This window comes from Ranitomeya imitator, chromosome 3 (assembly GCF_032444005.1).
Source record: "Ranitomeya imitator isolate aRanImi1 chromosome 3, aRanImi1.pri, whole genome shotgun sequence".
NCBI classification, from domain to species: Eukaryota; Metazoa; Chordata; class Amphibia; order Anura; family Dendrobatidae; genus Ranitomeya; species Ranitomeya imitator.
In genome coordinates, this window is record NC_091284.1 from 311,905,963 (window position 1) to 311,921,817 (window position 15,855).

The 15,855-nt window shown below is 46.6% G+C and overlaps 1 protein-coding gene and 1 long non-coding RNA gene across 2 annotated transcripts; both read left to right on the plus strand.

Moving 5' to 3' along the window:
• The first annotated feature begins 1,636 nt into the window (after positions 1–1,636).
• On the plus strand, positions 1,637–3,284 carry LOC138672061 (uncharacterized). The gene is made up of 3 exons (XR_011319557.1): positions 1,637–1,979; positions 2,482–2,621; positions 2,860–3,284. It is a non-coding gene; the product is annotated as an uncharacterized lncRNA (long non-coding RNA).
• Positions 3,285–4,994: 1,710 nt separating this feature from the next.
• Positions 4,995–7,529, plus strand: LOC138672062 (zinc finger BED domain-containing protein 5-like). The gene has a single exon (XM_069760131.1). The coding sequence runs from the start codon at positions 5,265–5,267 to the stop codon at positions 7,071–7,073; it is 1,809 nt and encodes a 602-aa protein (XP_069616232.1). The 5' UTR covers positions 4,995–5,264; the 3' UTR covers positions 7,074–7,529.
• Positions 7,530–15,855: the final 8,326 nt, after the last annotated feature.

Here is a 15,855-nt window from a genome sequence, read left to right on the forward strand (position 1 = left end):
GCTACAGGGCAAGTGGGAAGAAACGGGCAAAGCTCCAGAATTATCTCATCTGTGGCGCACCTGTGAGTTTTGTCGGGTTGGTTGTAAAATATAGGGGGGACCCCAAGTCGTTTTTTCTTTCATTCATTGTCCCCTGATCGCGTTGCTGCCAGCACAGCAGGGGACAATGGATGAAAGTCAGGTTCAGCACCACACGCAGGCGAACAGCGGCTTACAGTAGAGCTGCTTTCCTCGCAGCTATCCGTGCGCGCGGAGGACAGTTTACACTGTTCTCCGTGTGCACTTGTGCAGGGCATTTGGCGGGCCATGTGTCCGGGTAAAAACGGACATGTCTGCATGTTTTGCACACGGACACACGGTCCGTCAAAACACGCTGACATCTGCATAGACCCATTCATTTGAATAGGTCTACATGTGTCAGTGTCTCTGGTACATGAGAAAACTGTCACTACACGTACCGGAGACACTGACGTGTGAAACAGGCCTAAAAGATGGTTTTTATTGCAAACAATAGTTTTTGCATCACCATATTTTGAGAGCCATAATTTTTTCATATTTAGACCGACAGAGCCATGTGAGATCTCGTTTCTTGTGGGACAAGGTGACGCTATTATTGGTACCATTTTTGGGCACATTACATTGTTTGATCGCTTTCTATTCTGAATTTTGGGAGGCAGAATGAACAAAAACCAACAATTCATGAATTTTTTTTTTTTTTTTTGGGGGGGGGGGGGGGGGGAGTTTATACCGTTCCATGTGTGGTAAAATTGATAAGGCAGTTTTATTCTTTGGGTTAGTACGATTACAGCAATATCTCATTTATATCATTTTTTATGTTTAGGCGCTTTTATACAATAAAAACTATTTTAGATAAAAAGTAATTATTTTTGCATCCCTTTATTCTAAGAGCTATAACTTTTGTTTTTCTTCCCACTGATGGAGTGGGTATGGATCCCGGACCATGATCCAATTAAGATTACGAAAATCTAGGCAAGAGCATAATCTCCCATTTTTTTATTGACAAAGAAAAACCCTGCTGCACTGGGAGATGAAGATGGTCTGAAATGACCCTTTGCCAGACTCTCAGCGATATAGTCCTTCATGACCTGCCTCTCTGGACCAAAGATATTGTATAACCTACTTTTGGCAGTCTAATCCCAGGAATAAGATTTACAGTGCAATCATAAGGATTATGTGAAGGAAGTTTTTGACATTCCTGTTCTAAAAACAGATCCCCGAAATCAGACACGTATTCAGGCAGAGACTGGGTACCCATCCTGGCTAGCCGGGTGCCCAAGCAGTGTTCTTGGCAATATTCACTCCATTTTACCGCCTCCCAAGTCTGCCAGTCTACCACAGCACTGTGCATCGTAAGCCAAGGTAATCAAAGAACCACAGTAAAGGACAAAACCTCTAGCACAGCGGTTCTCAACCTGGGGGTCGCGACCCCCAGGGGGGTCGAACGACCAAAACACAGGGGTCGCCACCTCGCTCACCTCCCCATCCACCTTCCCCCGTATGCCGGTCTCCCCGGTAACCAGCGCCGCCTCCACTACGTCCTGGCTGCGAGGAGAGTGACGTAAGTGGGGCGGGGCTCGAGGAGGAAGTTGTTTCTGCAGCAGGAGCTGCTTGTTATGATCGGAGCCGGAGCACAGGACGCAGCGCTGTCCTGTAGCATCACACTGCAACATCCGGTCACGTGCTGATAACAGTGCTGGGGACGGGTCATGCTGCTGACAGCCGGGAGTCAGACGCTGGTGGTCAGCTGTGGGGGTTTAGCTGCCCGTGTCGGGAGGAGGCTGGGGTGGACATTACTGGGGGCGCGCACAGAGAAGTGTCTCCTCCGCCCGCCATTACCTGCCCCCGGGAACCGCCAGGCTGCAGCGTGGAGAAGGCTCTGTACTGAGGGAGCTGCCCCCGGCGCCCAGTGTGTGGGGAGAGTGCAGACCTCCCATTACCAGCTGGTATACACCTGCAAGGTAGGTACAGAGCGCCCCCTGCAGACAGGGGCCTGACGGACAGCGCCACCGCAAAATAATACCACACTGTTAGTTTGGGGGGTGCTCTGCTCTCTGCATAACCGTGCCAGAAGGGGAGAGCGCCCCCAATAATACCAGCATGCCCACAGGACAATGGCAGACAGGCGGCACACCTCACCCCTCACAGGATTATGGCAGATAGCACACCTCTCCCATCACAGGACGATGGTGGATAGACAGCACACCTCTCCCCTCACAGGACGATGGCGGATAGATAGCACACCTCTCCCCTCACAGGACGATGGCGGATAGACGGCACACCTCACCCCTCACAGGACGATGGCAGACAGACATCGTGTACCCCCTCAGGGCGATGGCGGATAAACAGTCCCCATACCCCCCCCCCAAGATTGTACACCCCGCACACGCTAGACTAGACAGTGCTTGAAAGACAGTGCGTTCCCTGCAATACAGATCTTGTCTGTTTATTATTTGTATTCAGGTTTGTTCAACAAGATCCACGAAAAAGATCTCGAAATCGGCATATCGGAGCGGCGTGGTGATTGTGAGGTGCCCCGGCTGCCAGAACCACCACATCATCGCCGATAATCTAGGCTGGTTCTCCGACCTGGATGGGAAGAGGTAAGTTGTGCGGGGCCTCGTATAACTGCACATAAAGAGGGTTCCCGCCTAGGGTATTAATCACGTTTTCCCACTTTTAGAAGTGCGCACCCCAACCCAAATTAAATTTTTAGAGCTAATACTCTCCTCTTGCTGGGTCCGGCGCTGATTCTTCACCACTACTTCGGTCTCAGCCTTTTTGGCTGCGGTGTTGATGTTGCTGACCTGTAGTGAGTGATGTCTTTTGTTTTTTTTAAAGGTGGAAACCCCCCATTGAAGCCTTATTTCCATGTCCGTGTAGTAATTGTGCTGTGATAATGCACTGGATGTATCACAAAGGCCCTGTAAGTGGTGGTCCCAAAGATGAGAACCAAAGATGGAGTGACCCTGCAACCCTGATAAGCTACATCATGGCAGTATCTCTCCTCATAGGATGCACAGCTGTCCGTGGTTGTATGTAGCCCCCTCCAGTGAAGTCTTTGGGAGTAATGGACAGACAGAACCCTGCTGGAAGCCCGTGTCTTTGCCATCTTGCTGCTTCTTTGAAGCTTAGTTAAATGATTGAATTCATAAAAGGATCTGTGATTATTTATTTTTTTTTACTACATTCTGAAAAACTATTGACCCTGCAATAATTTAATCAATGTAAGTCCCCTAAAATAAGTTTTTTAAAAAAAGTTTAAATCTGCCCCTTTTTCACTATTCCTAAATGAATAAACTTATAAAATTAATTTTTTTTTACCTTTTCCCCACTTTTTTTTTTCTTGTATTTCAGCAGATTCTATGATAAAATAAATGATGTCATTGAAAGTTGCAATTTCTCCTGCAAATTAACAGCCCTCATTCGGATGTGTCTACAAAAAAATTAAAAAGTTACGGCTCTTGGAAGGAGAGGATAATATGAAAAATGTCTGGGTCCAGTCTGTCACCCCTGGAACGTGTATGACCTGTTAATATGGGCATACAGGTTATAGAAATCTTACACTAGTTCTTCCTGTATGCCTCATAGCTGATGTCTTGTTGCGGAGAAATCTTCTTTTATTTCTGTATGGTAATGATTTCTTCCATGTTCTCCAGTGTGCAGTGCCTGGAAGAAATCTGTGCCTCCTGTCTTCATTATCATACCACCCCCCTGTCCTCCTCCCATCAGCGTCACTGGAGGCAAGAGATTGTCTTCCAGGCACCGCACTCCCCGGAGCCTGGAAGAAATCATTAGCATACAGAAATAAAATACAGTTGTTTCTGCAGCAGGAGCTGCTTGTTGTGATCGGAGCCGGGATTTCCTCCCGGAGCACTGGACGCAGCGCGGCCTGATGACTGCACCGCCGGCCTAGCTCTCCCCCGTGCGCACACGTCCTGCCGGCCTCTATGGAAGTGATGGAAAGTCCACTGAACCTGGTGAGTGTCCTCTCCCTGCACTGCAGCACGTCCATCATGTCCTCCCTGCTTGTCACCTCCCTGGCACGGCGGTGGTCAGGTACCACCTAGTAGGACCCCAGCACATGGGGGTCCGTCCTCCTGTAGCCACATGTGGGGCCCCTCTGCAGAGGAGGAAGGGCACAGGGTCGAGCACGGTCACCAGTAATCTGGGGTGGGATTATATGTGCCGGATTAGCAGACGTCTGGATAAAAGGATCTCCAGGTCTAATCCTCATTACTGTGCAGATCCCAGCGGTCACTCCCCTCCCCCACCAGCAGGACGTGTATACATAAGGACCCCTTTAATGAACCATTTCACCTTATTAAAGGGTCAGTCGTGCATATTTTGTGATTGGAGAACCCCTTTAAATTGAGCGATGTTAATAGCTGGCACAGAATAGTGTCCCCAGTAGTGAGTTCTCTATGGGCAGCCGGGCACCAGGAAGGTGAGTGCACAGGGCATCGAGGGTTGATGATGGGGCAGGAGAACACCCCGGGGAGATGTCTTCAGACCAATCCCACCAATCAGGAGAGGCTGCCACTGCTTTCTGGGAGCCCTGGCGGCTGTGCGCGCTGCACGTGCGGCCCCTGCTCCATGAATGGACTTGGCTCTGCTGTAATCCAGAACATTGTCTATAGCTGCGCTCCTAGCGGGGTGACGGCCATCGTGTGAGGGAGCACAGTGTCCGCGGCCCCCGATGCTGGCACCAGGATGTCCCAGTGTCTGCAGCATCTGTACATGTAGTGATGTGTATGTGATCGTACGCCCCCTTCTGGGAAAATGGCAGCACAGCCGGCCGCGGGGCTCCCATCCACTCCCTGTGTGACTATAAGCCTTATGGAGAATAGAGAATTATCCCTGTAATAAGGAAGGATGTCTAATTAAGGGGGGGGGGACGCTCCACAATCCATAACATCGCATTACGTGTGTCCGGCGGTAATGCGATGTTATGGATTGTGGAGCTGCCAAGAAGATTATAAAGATGAATTTCTGAGCATTCCTGAGGATGAAGAAGATAAGAAAAGATGTATAAGGATGCTATTCACTGCACCCACAAGGTAATGGCAGCAGCTTCATAGGGTCAAAGGGGGTGACAGGTGCGCTTTAAGCATGTGAATACGGCCCCCTGGTCATAGTAACAGGTGTGTAATAGAAAACAACACAGGGAATAGTAAATAATAGGAAACTTTAACAAGCTCTTTAGACGCGACCATCTTTTATTTTTTTTTTTAGGAAACCGTCTCATGACAATGAATCGTGTAGAAAAGAATATTAAGAAAAGAAAATACACTGAGGATTTCTTGCAGTATGGTTTTACCTCCGTAATTTCAGCAGGAATTGAGAAACCACAATGTGTTATTTGTACTGAAGTTCTCTCAGCTGAATCTATGAAGCCGAACAAACTAAAACGGCATTTTGATAGCAAGCATCCACTCTTTGCTAGCAAGGATATCAGCTATTTTAGAAGCAAAGCTGATGGACTCAAGAAATCTAGATTTGACACTGGTGGCCAGTACCATAAACACAATGTAGCAGCTGTTGAAGCGTCATATTTGGTGGCACTCAGAATTGCCAGAGCTATGAAACCTCACACCATTGGTGAGGATTTACTGTTGCCAGCTGCAAAAGACATAGTTCGAGTGATAATTGGAAATGAATATGTTCAGAAATTGAATGCGATTTCCTTATCTAATGACACTGTCCGCAGAAGAATAGAGGACATGTCTGCTGATATTCTTGATCAGGTGATCCAGGAAATTAAATCTGCACCACTACCAATATTCAGTATCCAGCTTGACGAATCTACAGACGTGGCAAACTGTGCACAGTTGTTGGTTTGCGCAAGGTATATTAATGATGGCGACTTTAAAGATGAGTTTCTTTTTTGCAAACCGCTTGAAACAACAACAACTGCACATGATATTTTTGATGCAGTTGGTTCTTTTCTAAAAGCGCATAACATCTCCTGGGAAAAGGTTTGCGGTGTATGCACAGATGGTGCTCCTGCTATGCTAGGATGTCGCTCAGGATTTCAGCGTTTGGTACAAAATGAATCGCCAAAAGCAATCGGAACACACTGTATGATACATCGCCAAATATTAGCGACTAAGACACTGCCGCAAGATTTACAAGAAGTAATGAAAAGCGTCATAACATGTGTCAATTTTGTTGAGTCGAGCGCCTTAAACAGTCGGCTGTTTTGCCAACTGTGCAACGATCTAGATGCGCCAAACAATGCTCTGTTATTTCACACTGAAGTCAGATGGTTGTCAAGAGGAAAAGTTTTAAAACGTGTCTTTGAGCTTCGTGAGGAATTGAAAACGTTTTTTAATCAGAAAGCAAGACCGCAATTCGAAGCATTGTTTAGCGATAAAACTGAGCTGCAGAAAATAGCTTACTTGGTGGACATCTTTGTCATCTTGAATGACTTAAATTTATCACTGCAAGGACCAAATGCAACGTGCCTCGATTTGTCTGAAAAAATGAGATCATTCCAAATGAAACTTCAGCTTTGGAAAGATAAATTGGATAAAAATTTTTTTTACATGTTTCCTACATTATCTGCCTTCTTTGAGGAACATGACATTGATCCAGACAACAAAATTATGATGATATCTTCTGTGAAAGAACATTTGCACATGTTTTCAGAGGAAATTTCATCATACTTTCCTAATCTACCTGACACCCCATTTGCACTTGCCAGAAGTCCATTCACAGTGAAAGTTGAAGATGTTCCGGAGACAGCGCAAGAAGAGTTCATTGACCTAATTAACAATGATGCAGCGAGAACAGATTTCTCTACAATGCCACTGACAAAATTCTGGATTAAGAGTTTACAGTTATATCCTATTCTGTCTGAGACTGTGCTGCGCCTTCTTCTTCCTTTTCCAACAACATATCTTTGCGAAACAGGGTTTTCCAGATTGCTGGTAATCAAGTCTAAATACCGAAGTAGACTTGTTGTGGAAAATGATCTTCGCTGTGCCCTTGCAAAGACTGCCCCAAGAATTTCTGAATTGGTAAGCAAGAAGCAACCACAACGATCTCACTGAATTTGGCAGCATACTGTTGCAAAATATTGCACTGTTGTTTACTGTTATATTTAAACCCATGGTATGCCATGGTGAAATGTTATTTATTGGAATTCGTTAAAAATATTTCTCAACATATACCGTATATACTCGAGTATAAGCCGACCCGAGTATAAGCTGTGCCATATACAATGCTCTGCACCGTTGCCCCAGATAGATACTCCACATAAAGCTGTGCCATATATACAGTGCTCTGCACCGTTGCCCCATAGCTCTGCCATATAGTGCTCTGCACTGTTGCCCCATAGCTGTGCCATACAGTGCTCTGCACTGTTGCCCCATAGCTCTGCCATATAGTGCTCTGCACCATTGCCCCACAGCTGTGCCATATAGTGCTCTGCACCGTTGCCCCATAGCTCTGCCATATAGCGCTCTGCACCATTGCCCCATAGAATGCTCCACATAAATCTGTGCTGCTGCTGCTGCAATAAAAAAATAAAAAAACACATACTCACCTCTCTTGCTTGCAGCTCCTCGGTGCCATCTTCCCGGCGTCTCTCTGCACTGACTGATCAGGCAGAGGGCGGCGCGCACACTATATGCGTCATCGCGCCCTCTGACCTGCACAGTCAGTGCGGAGAGACGCCGGGAAGATGGAGCGGCGCCCGGCGTGTGGAACGAGCGAAAGGTAAATATGACATACTTACCTGCTCCCGGCGTCCCGCTCCTTCCCCCGGACAGCTGATCTTCGGTGCCGCAGCCTCCTCGAGTATATACGGTAATTGTTTTTGTGATTATTTATTATGTTTGATTTGTAGCAATGAGAATACAATACATAATGCATATCAGATATTTACATTCCGAATCATAACTAATAAAATTACAGTTTTAAAGTAGCCACCAAAATTATTTTTTGGGTTGGGGGTCACCGCAACATGAGGAACTGTATTGCGGGGTCACGGCATTAGAAAGGTTGAGAACCACTGCTCTAGCACATAGCAGTCAATAAATTCTGAGTGCATGGCCTCTACCTGTAAAAGCAACATACGAACGACCTGAGGACCTGACTAAAATACCAAAATGCCCCTGGCTCAAGAGTGTAGCGTCAATGGCGAATATGGGTATAGGTTTAGAGAACTTATGTTGTTTGAGGCCATGTGCCTGGATAAACCTAGTATTGATCAAATTAAATCTCACCCCACTGTCCAGAAATGCAGAAATGACCACCTTATTTTTGCTAAGATCTCAGCTGGTAAAAAAAAAAATTGGGGCTTGCCTAAGGAGGAAGTAAGTACAACTAGGTTGCTACCCTCCCCACAACCCGGGCTCCTTAGTTTTCTGGCTACTGTTTACGATGTGATATGGAAGGACAAGTACCCATAAAAATGGCACTTTCCACCAAAGAAGAAACACACTCCTACTTTACGACGAACTACAGTTGTACCAACAGAATGTGATGCCCCAACTAACTGCATGGACTCCCCTGTAGACTCAGGCCCAGGTTCCCTTGACCCAAACTGAAGTGTCTCCTTATGTCTCTGATGAAGACGGCAGTCTACACGGGTGACCAGAGACATTGCTGCCTCAAGGGAGACCGAAGTCTCATACAGGGCAAGGGCATCCTTTACCCTTACAGATAACCCTTGATATAACTGACTATGGAGTACGGTGTAATTCCAGTTAGTGTTGGTGGACCATCTCCTAAACTCAGAGCAATCGTCCTGTGCTGGTCTCGCTACTGAACCTGACGTAGGGTAGACTTGGCCAGGAAGACGCGGTCATGGTTGTCATATATGTGACCTAGAGCCTGGAAAAATTCACCCTGTAGGAGCAAAATTACGATCCCCACTCAGTTCCTGAGGAGTGAGGACGTAGTTTAAAGTATAACTTAGAGGCCTCCCTAAAAACAACAATCTTGTCACTCTTACCAGAGAACCTGTCAGGTTGTCACAGACGTGGTTTGTGGAACCACTGTGCCCTGGACCGTGGAGAGCCTGGAGGGGCATGATTAAGCAAACACCTGACTGTTCACTAGAGCCTCTGATGGTGAGGTTAGACTTGGCTCCCAATGAACACCAGGTGCCACTTCAGGACAGACCAATGGACGCGCAGCAGCTGGACCAAGAGGACAAACTGGAAGGAGGAGCTTGCAGAGTTGGCATCAGAGTGCAGCAGATAGAGTTCGCATCAGAGTGCAGCAGAGTTCGCATCAGAGTGCAGCAGAGTTCGCACCAGAGTGCCGCAGATGGCGTTCGCACCAGAGTGCAACAGGCAGTGTTTGTATAAGAGTGCAGCAGGCAGGCTCTACATCAGAGTGAAGCAGGCAGGATTTGCACCAAAGTGCAGCAGGCAGTGTTTGTGTTAGTGCTAGCGGAATGGAAGAAAATAGAGATGTTTATTATAAATGGTGTGTTCGCAGCCCGGGGTCCACCGTGCAGGAGGAACCTGCTGCTAGCGAATGGCGGCACTGTTAAGCAGTATACTAAGTATACTATATTAAGCAGCTCTGTTACTCCACAGAGTAGCCGTAAAAGGGAAGCACTGCGCCATGTTAGCCTCACAGGAGCACAAGCTTACTGCCAAGCTGATAGCAGTCAGTGGTTATGCAACATGCAATCTCCTCACCGGAGAAGCCGGTATTTTAGGGGCTTATTTCAGCCGGGTCCCTGAACACTCTCATACATAACCACACTGGCGCAAAGCACATATATGAATTGACACTAGTGCATGGCCATGCGGCCATGCGCGCCTTAAATAGCTGCAGCACATTTAGGACCTTTGAAAGAAGGACCAATGGAGAGCTGCAGTACCTGAACATGTGACCCTAGATCTCCACTGAGAAATCTTGCCCTGGGCATGCTCAGAGTGCAAAGCAGGATTTAGTCCCAGCACCTACACGGACCTTAGCTGCAGTATCTGATCATGTGACCCTCGATCTCCACTGAGAGATCTTACTCTGGGCATGCTCAGAATGTGAAAAGCAGGACTTAGCCCCAGAAGCGTCTGCTCGCCGCTGCCCAGCACTGACTTCAATGGCAGAAGCAGGAAATGCAGCAGTAACTCTTAGCACAGAGTCAGACTGAGCGAGACGCTGGGATCGACGTCTCCGCTGAGCAGGCTCCGCTGCGGCAGGAGAAGAATGGGAAACCGCAGCAGAGATGGCCCGAGATTCCCCCTGTGCAGAGGCAGGAACTTGACCCCTAACAGTTTGTATCAGAGTGCAGCAGGCAGGATCTACATCAGAGTGCAGCTAGCAGGATGTGCATCAGGCAGGATCTGTATCAGAGTGCAACAGCAAGGATTTGCACCAGAGGGCAGCAGGCAGGATTTGCACTGGAGTGCAGCAGGCAGGATTTGAACTGGAGTGCAGCAGGGACAGGTATTCAACCTTACACAACTTAGACTGCAAACAGGAAGGTTGCTCAGACATCTTCCCATTGGGGAGGAAGCAATATATACATAATGTCCCACAGCTAATGACTGGGGAGGAAATAGCAAGTGCACGTGCTGACCCTTTAAGAGGGCAGGAGTGCACGTGCGCGTTCCCTAAGGACATGGCTAGAGGGCAGGCTGGAAGCATACAGGGCATGGGGAAGGGAAGAACTGACCGCAGCACAGGTGAGTGAAGTGACATGCCGGAGACTCTGCCTATCAGAAAAGGACTCTGGTGTGGTGTTAACACAGGTAAAAGTGATTTTGGGCTCCACTTGAGGTTGCCTGGGAGTAGCTGTCCCTAAACCAGCCATGTCAGGATTACTTCTAATGGTGAAGATGCCGGGGACACATACCTTGCTGAGCTCCTGAATCTGCCCTTAATCTGTTCTCTCCCTCACACAGGGAAGTGGGGAGTAGTAGTAAATTAAAATACACAAACCAAACTAACAAGGGAATAAGAACAGGGATAAAGGAAATAAACAATCACACAAATATGCACTCACAAACAATACAGTGGAACACCAGGGAGTGAAGAAAGGAAAAAAAAATAGTAGAGGATGAAGATTTGCACACAAGCGAATAACCAAGTAACAGTCTTAGATTAACACTCCAAACGACTCCCCATCCAACTCCTCCAGCTCCTCAGACAAGCAGCATGAAACTATGTGCTATGGTGCTGTCCCAGGAGTTGTTTTTCCATTTTAAAAGTTGGAATAAATTTTCATGATTTTACTGAAGCTGGAACCATTCTCTTTTCGTTTACAGCATGAAAGTAACTTTGGCATCCCTGATAGCCAGTGGCAAGTATATATTGGAAGAGGATAGTGGCCAACACTGAACATCTGAGACCATAAACACTGGAAAGCTGCCACACACAGTGTGGGAAGACTAACTGAAACATGACGCAAAAAAGGGAAGGAAGCCCAAACACTAGGGAAAGAGTCAGTGAAGACCCCTAGGCAGATCTAATAGCATCCTGCCTTCCCTACCGTCCCTATATAGGTTCCACACCAATCGGCGAGCAGGAACCTAAGCCCTGTATATGTCTAAAACTTGGCCCTGAATAGGGAAGGTTGGGGGTGAGCACTGGTCAGTCCCATCTATACACTAAAGAGAAGGAGGGAGACAAACAAGGGGGAAGCAACTTAGTTTGAGCAGACTCAGATAGGTAACACCATACATCCTCCAACAGCACCAGAGAGGAAGTAAGTGACTGCTATAGTTCCAGGCCTTCACAAGGGAAAATGTGGATATCACCAGAGACTCCCTGAAGCAGACTGACAGTCTATAAGCACCCATGTCCAGGTGTGTCAATTACAGCTGAAGGGAGGTTGCCAATGGGTCCATAAATCAGAAGGTTTATGAAGGTGTCTGCAATGCCAAACGCAGAGACCTTCTGCAGCCAGATGCAGAGCGACTGTCTGTAGCACCTGACACACCTGTGACAGTAGCCCCTTCTACGATTGGCCTCCAGACACTCAGGACCAGGTTTCTCAGGATAAGAGGTGTAGAATAGGGTTGTGCGAAACGGATCGGACAAATTGAAAAATCGTCGACTTTCGGCAAAGTCGGGTTTCGTGAAACCCGACCCGATCCTAGTGTGGGATCGGCCATGAGGTCGGCGATCAGCGCGCCAAAGTTGCGTTTCGTATGACATTTTCAGCGCCATTTTTCAGCCAATGAAAAAGGACGCAGAGTGTGGGCAGCGTGATGACATAGGTCTCGGTCCCCACCATCTTAGAGAAGGGCATGACAGTGATTGTCTTGCTTTCTGCGGCGTCACAGGGGCTATAAAGGGGCGTGCACGCCGACCAACATCTTATTTCTGCCGATCTTAGCATAGGGAGAGGTTGCTGCAGCTGCATCAGAAGAAGGGATATAGTTAGGGAGGGAAGATTAAGCCCCGAAACTGCTTGTGCTGTAGCGATTTCCACTGTCCAACACCACATTTTCTTTGCAGGGACAGTGGAGTTTATATTTTTGTGCATCAGCTCTGTAGCTTATTAGGTTGACTTATAAGGCTCCCTGATAGCTGCATTGCTGTTTGTACACCACTGTGCAAACCAACTGCTTTTTTAAAAGCAAAAATCCTGTTGCTCCTTTCTGCACAGTTATCTTGTTTATTTGTCCACACTTTTGTGTGCAGCAGTCCTTTTTATTGCTGCCATACTTGTCCTGAGATCATTATAGGGAGATTGAAATTGTACTACAGCATACCTCCCAACTTTTGAAGATGGGAAAGAGGGACAAAGTTTGCGGCAAATTTAAAGCCATGCCTCTGACCACACCCATTCACTAGTCACACCCATATCCACGTCTCAACCACACCCATTTAGCACTGCTGATCACACTATTCATAAAGAATAATTATAAACAAAAAAATATGGCCACATAGTGCTCCATACTGTATAATGGCCACACAGTGCTCCATACTGTATAATTGCCGCACATAATGCTCCATACTGTATAATGACCGCACATGATGCTCCATACTGTATAATGACTGCACAAGATGCTCCATACTGTATAATGACTGCACATGATGCTCCATACTGTATAATGACCGCACATGATGCTCCATACTGTATAATGACTGCACATAATGCTCCATACTGTATAATGACCGCACATGATGCTCCATACTGTATAATGACTGCACATGATGCTCCATACTGTATAATGACTGCACATGATGCTCCATACTGTATAATGACCGCACATGATGCTCCATACTGTATAATGACCACACATGATGCTCCATACTGTATAATGACCACATATGATGCTCCATACTGTATAATGACCACACATGATTCTCCATACTGTATAATGACCGCACATGATGCCCCATACTGTATAATTGCCGCACATAATGCTCCATACTGTATAATGACCGCACATGATGCTCCATACTGTATAATGACTGCACACGATGCTCCATACTGTATAATAGCCGCACACGATGCTCCATACTGTATAATGACCGCACACGATGCTCCATACCGTATAATGACCGCACATGATGCTCCATACTGTGTAATGACCGCACATGATGCTCCATACTGTATAACGACCGCATATGATGCTCCATACTGTATAATGGTCACACACGATGCTCCATACTGTATAATAGCCGCACACGATGCTCCATACTGTATAATGACCGCACATGATGCTCCATACTGTATAATGACCGCACATGATGCTCCATACTGTATAATGACCGCACATGATGCTTTATACTGTATAATGACCGCACACGATGCTCCATACTGTATATTGGCTGCACATGATGCTCCATACTGTATAATTGCCGCACATAATGCTCTATACTGTACAATGACCGCACATGATGCTCCATACTGTATAATGACCGCACATGATGCTCCATACTGTATAATGACTGCACATGATGCTCCATACTGTATAATGGCCGCACATGATGCTCCATACTGTATAATGGCCACACATGATGCTCCATACTGTATAATGGCCGCACATGATGCTCCATACTGTATATTGGCCGCACATGATGCTCCATACTGTATAATGGACACACATGATGCTCCATACTGTATAATGGCCACACATGATGCTCCATACTGTATAATGACCACACATGATGCTCCATACTGTATAATGACCGCACATGATGCTCCATACTGTATATTGGCCGCACATGATGCTCCATACTGTATAACGACCGCACATGATGCTCCATACTGTATAATGACCGCACATAATGCTCCATACTGTATAATGACCGCACATGATGCTCCATACTGTATAATGACTGCACATGATGCTCCATACTGTATAATGACTGCACATGATGCTCCATACTGTATAATGACCGCACATGATGCTCCATACTGTATAATGACCACACATGATGCTCCATACTGTATAATGACCACACATGATGCTCCATACTGTATAATGACCGCACATGATGCTCCATACTGTATAATGACCACACATGATTCTCCATACTGTATAATGACCGCACATGATGCCCCATACTGTATAATTGCAGCACATAATGCTCCATACTGTATAATGACCGCACATGATGCTCCATACTGTATAATGACTGCACACGATGCTCCATACTGTATAATAGCCGCACACGATGCTCCATACTGTATAATGACCGCACACGATGCTCCATACTGTGTAATGACCGCACATGATGCTCCATACTGTGTAATGACCGCACATGATGCTCCATACTGTATAACGACCGCACATGATGCTCCATACTGTATAATGGTCACACACGATGCTCCATACTGTATAATAGCCGCACACGATGCTCCATACTGTATAATGACCGCACATGATGCTCCATACTGTATAATGACCGCACATGATGCTTCATACTGTATAATGACCGCACATGATGCTTCATACTGTATAATGACCGCACACGATGCTCCATACTGTATATTGGCTGCACATGATGCTCCATACTGTATAATTGCCGCACATAATGCTCTATACTGTACAATGACCGCACATGATGCTCCATACTGTATAATGACCGCACATGATGCTCCATACTGTATAATAGCCGCATACGATGCTCCATACTGTATATTGGCTGCACATGATGCTCCATACTGTATAATGACCGCACATGATGCTCCATACCGTATAACGACCGCACATGATGCTCCATACTGTATAATGACTGCACATGATGCTCCATACTGTATATTGGCCGCACATGATGCTCCATACTGTATATTGGCCGCACATGATGCTCCATACTGTATAATGACCGCACATGATGCTCCATACTGTATAATAGCCGCACACGATGCTCCATACTGTATATTGGCTGCACATGATGCTCCATACTGTATAATGACCGCACATGATGCTCCATACTGTATAATGACTGCACATGATGCTCCATACTGTATAATGGCCGCACATGATGCTCCATACTGTATAATGGCCACACATGATGCTCCATACTGTATAATGGCCGCACATGATGCTCCATACTGTATATTGGCCGCACATGATGCTCCATACTGTATAATGGCCACACATGATGCTCCATACTGTATAATGGCCACACATGATGCTCCATACTGTATAATGACCACACATGATGCTCCATACTGTATAATGACCGCACATGATGCTCCATACTGTATATTGGCCGCACATGATGCTCCATACTGTATAATGACCGCACATGATGCTCCATACTGTATATTGGCCGCACATGATACTTTGTACCATATAATGGCCACACATAGCTACTCCTACACATGCGGCTGCGCTTTGTACACTTTGCACACACGGCTCCACTCCATACATCTCATACACACACCACTCCGCTCCGTACATCTTG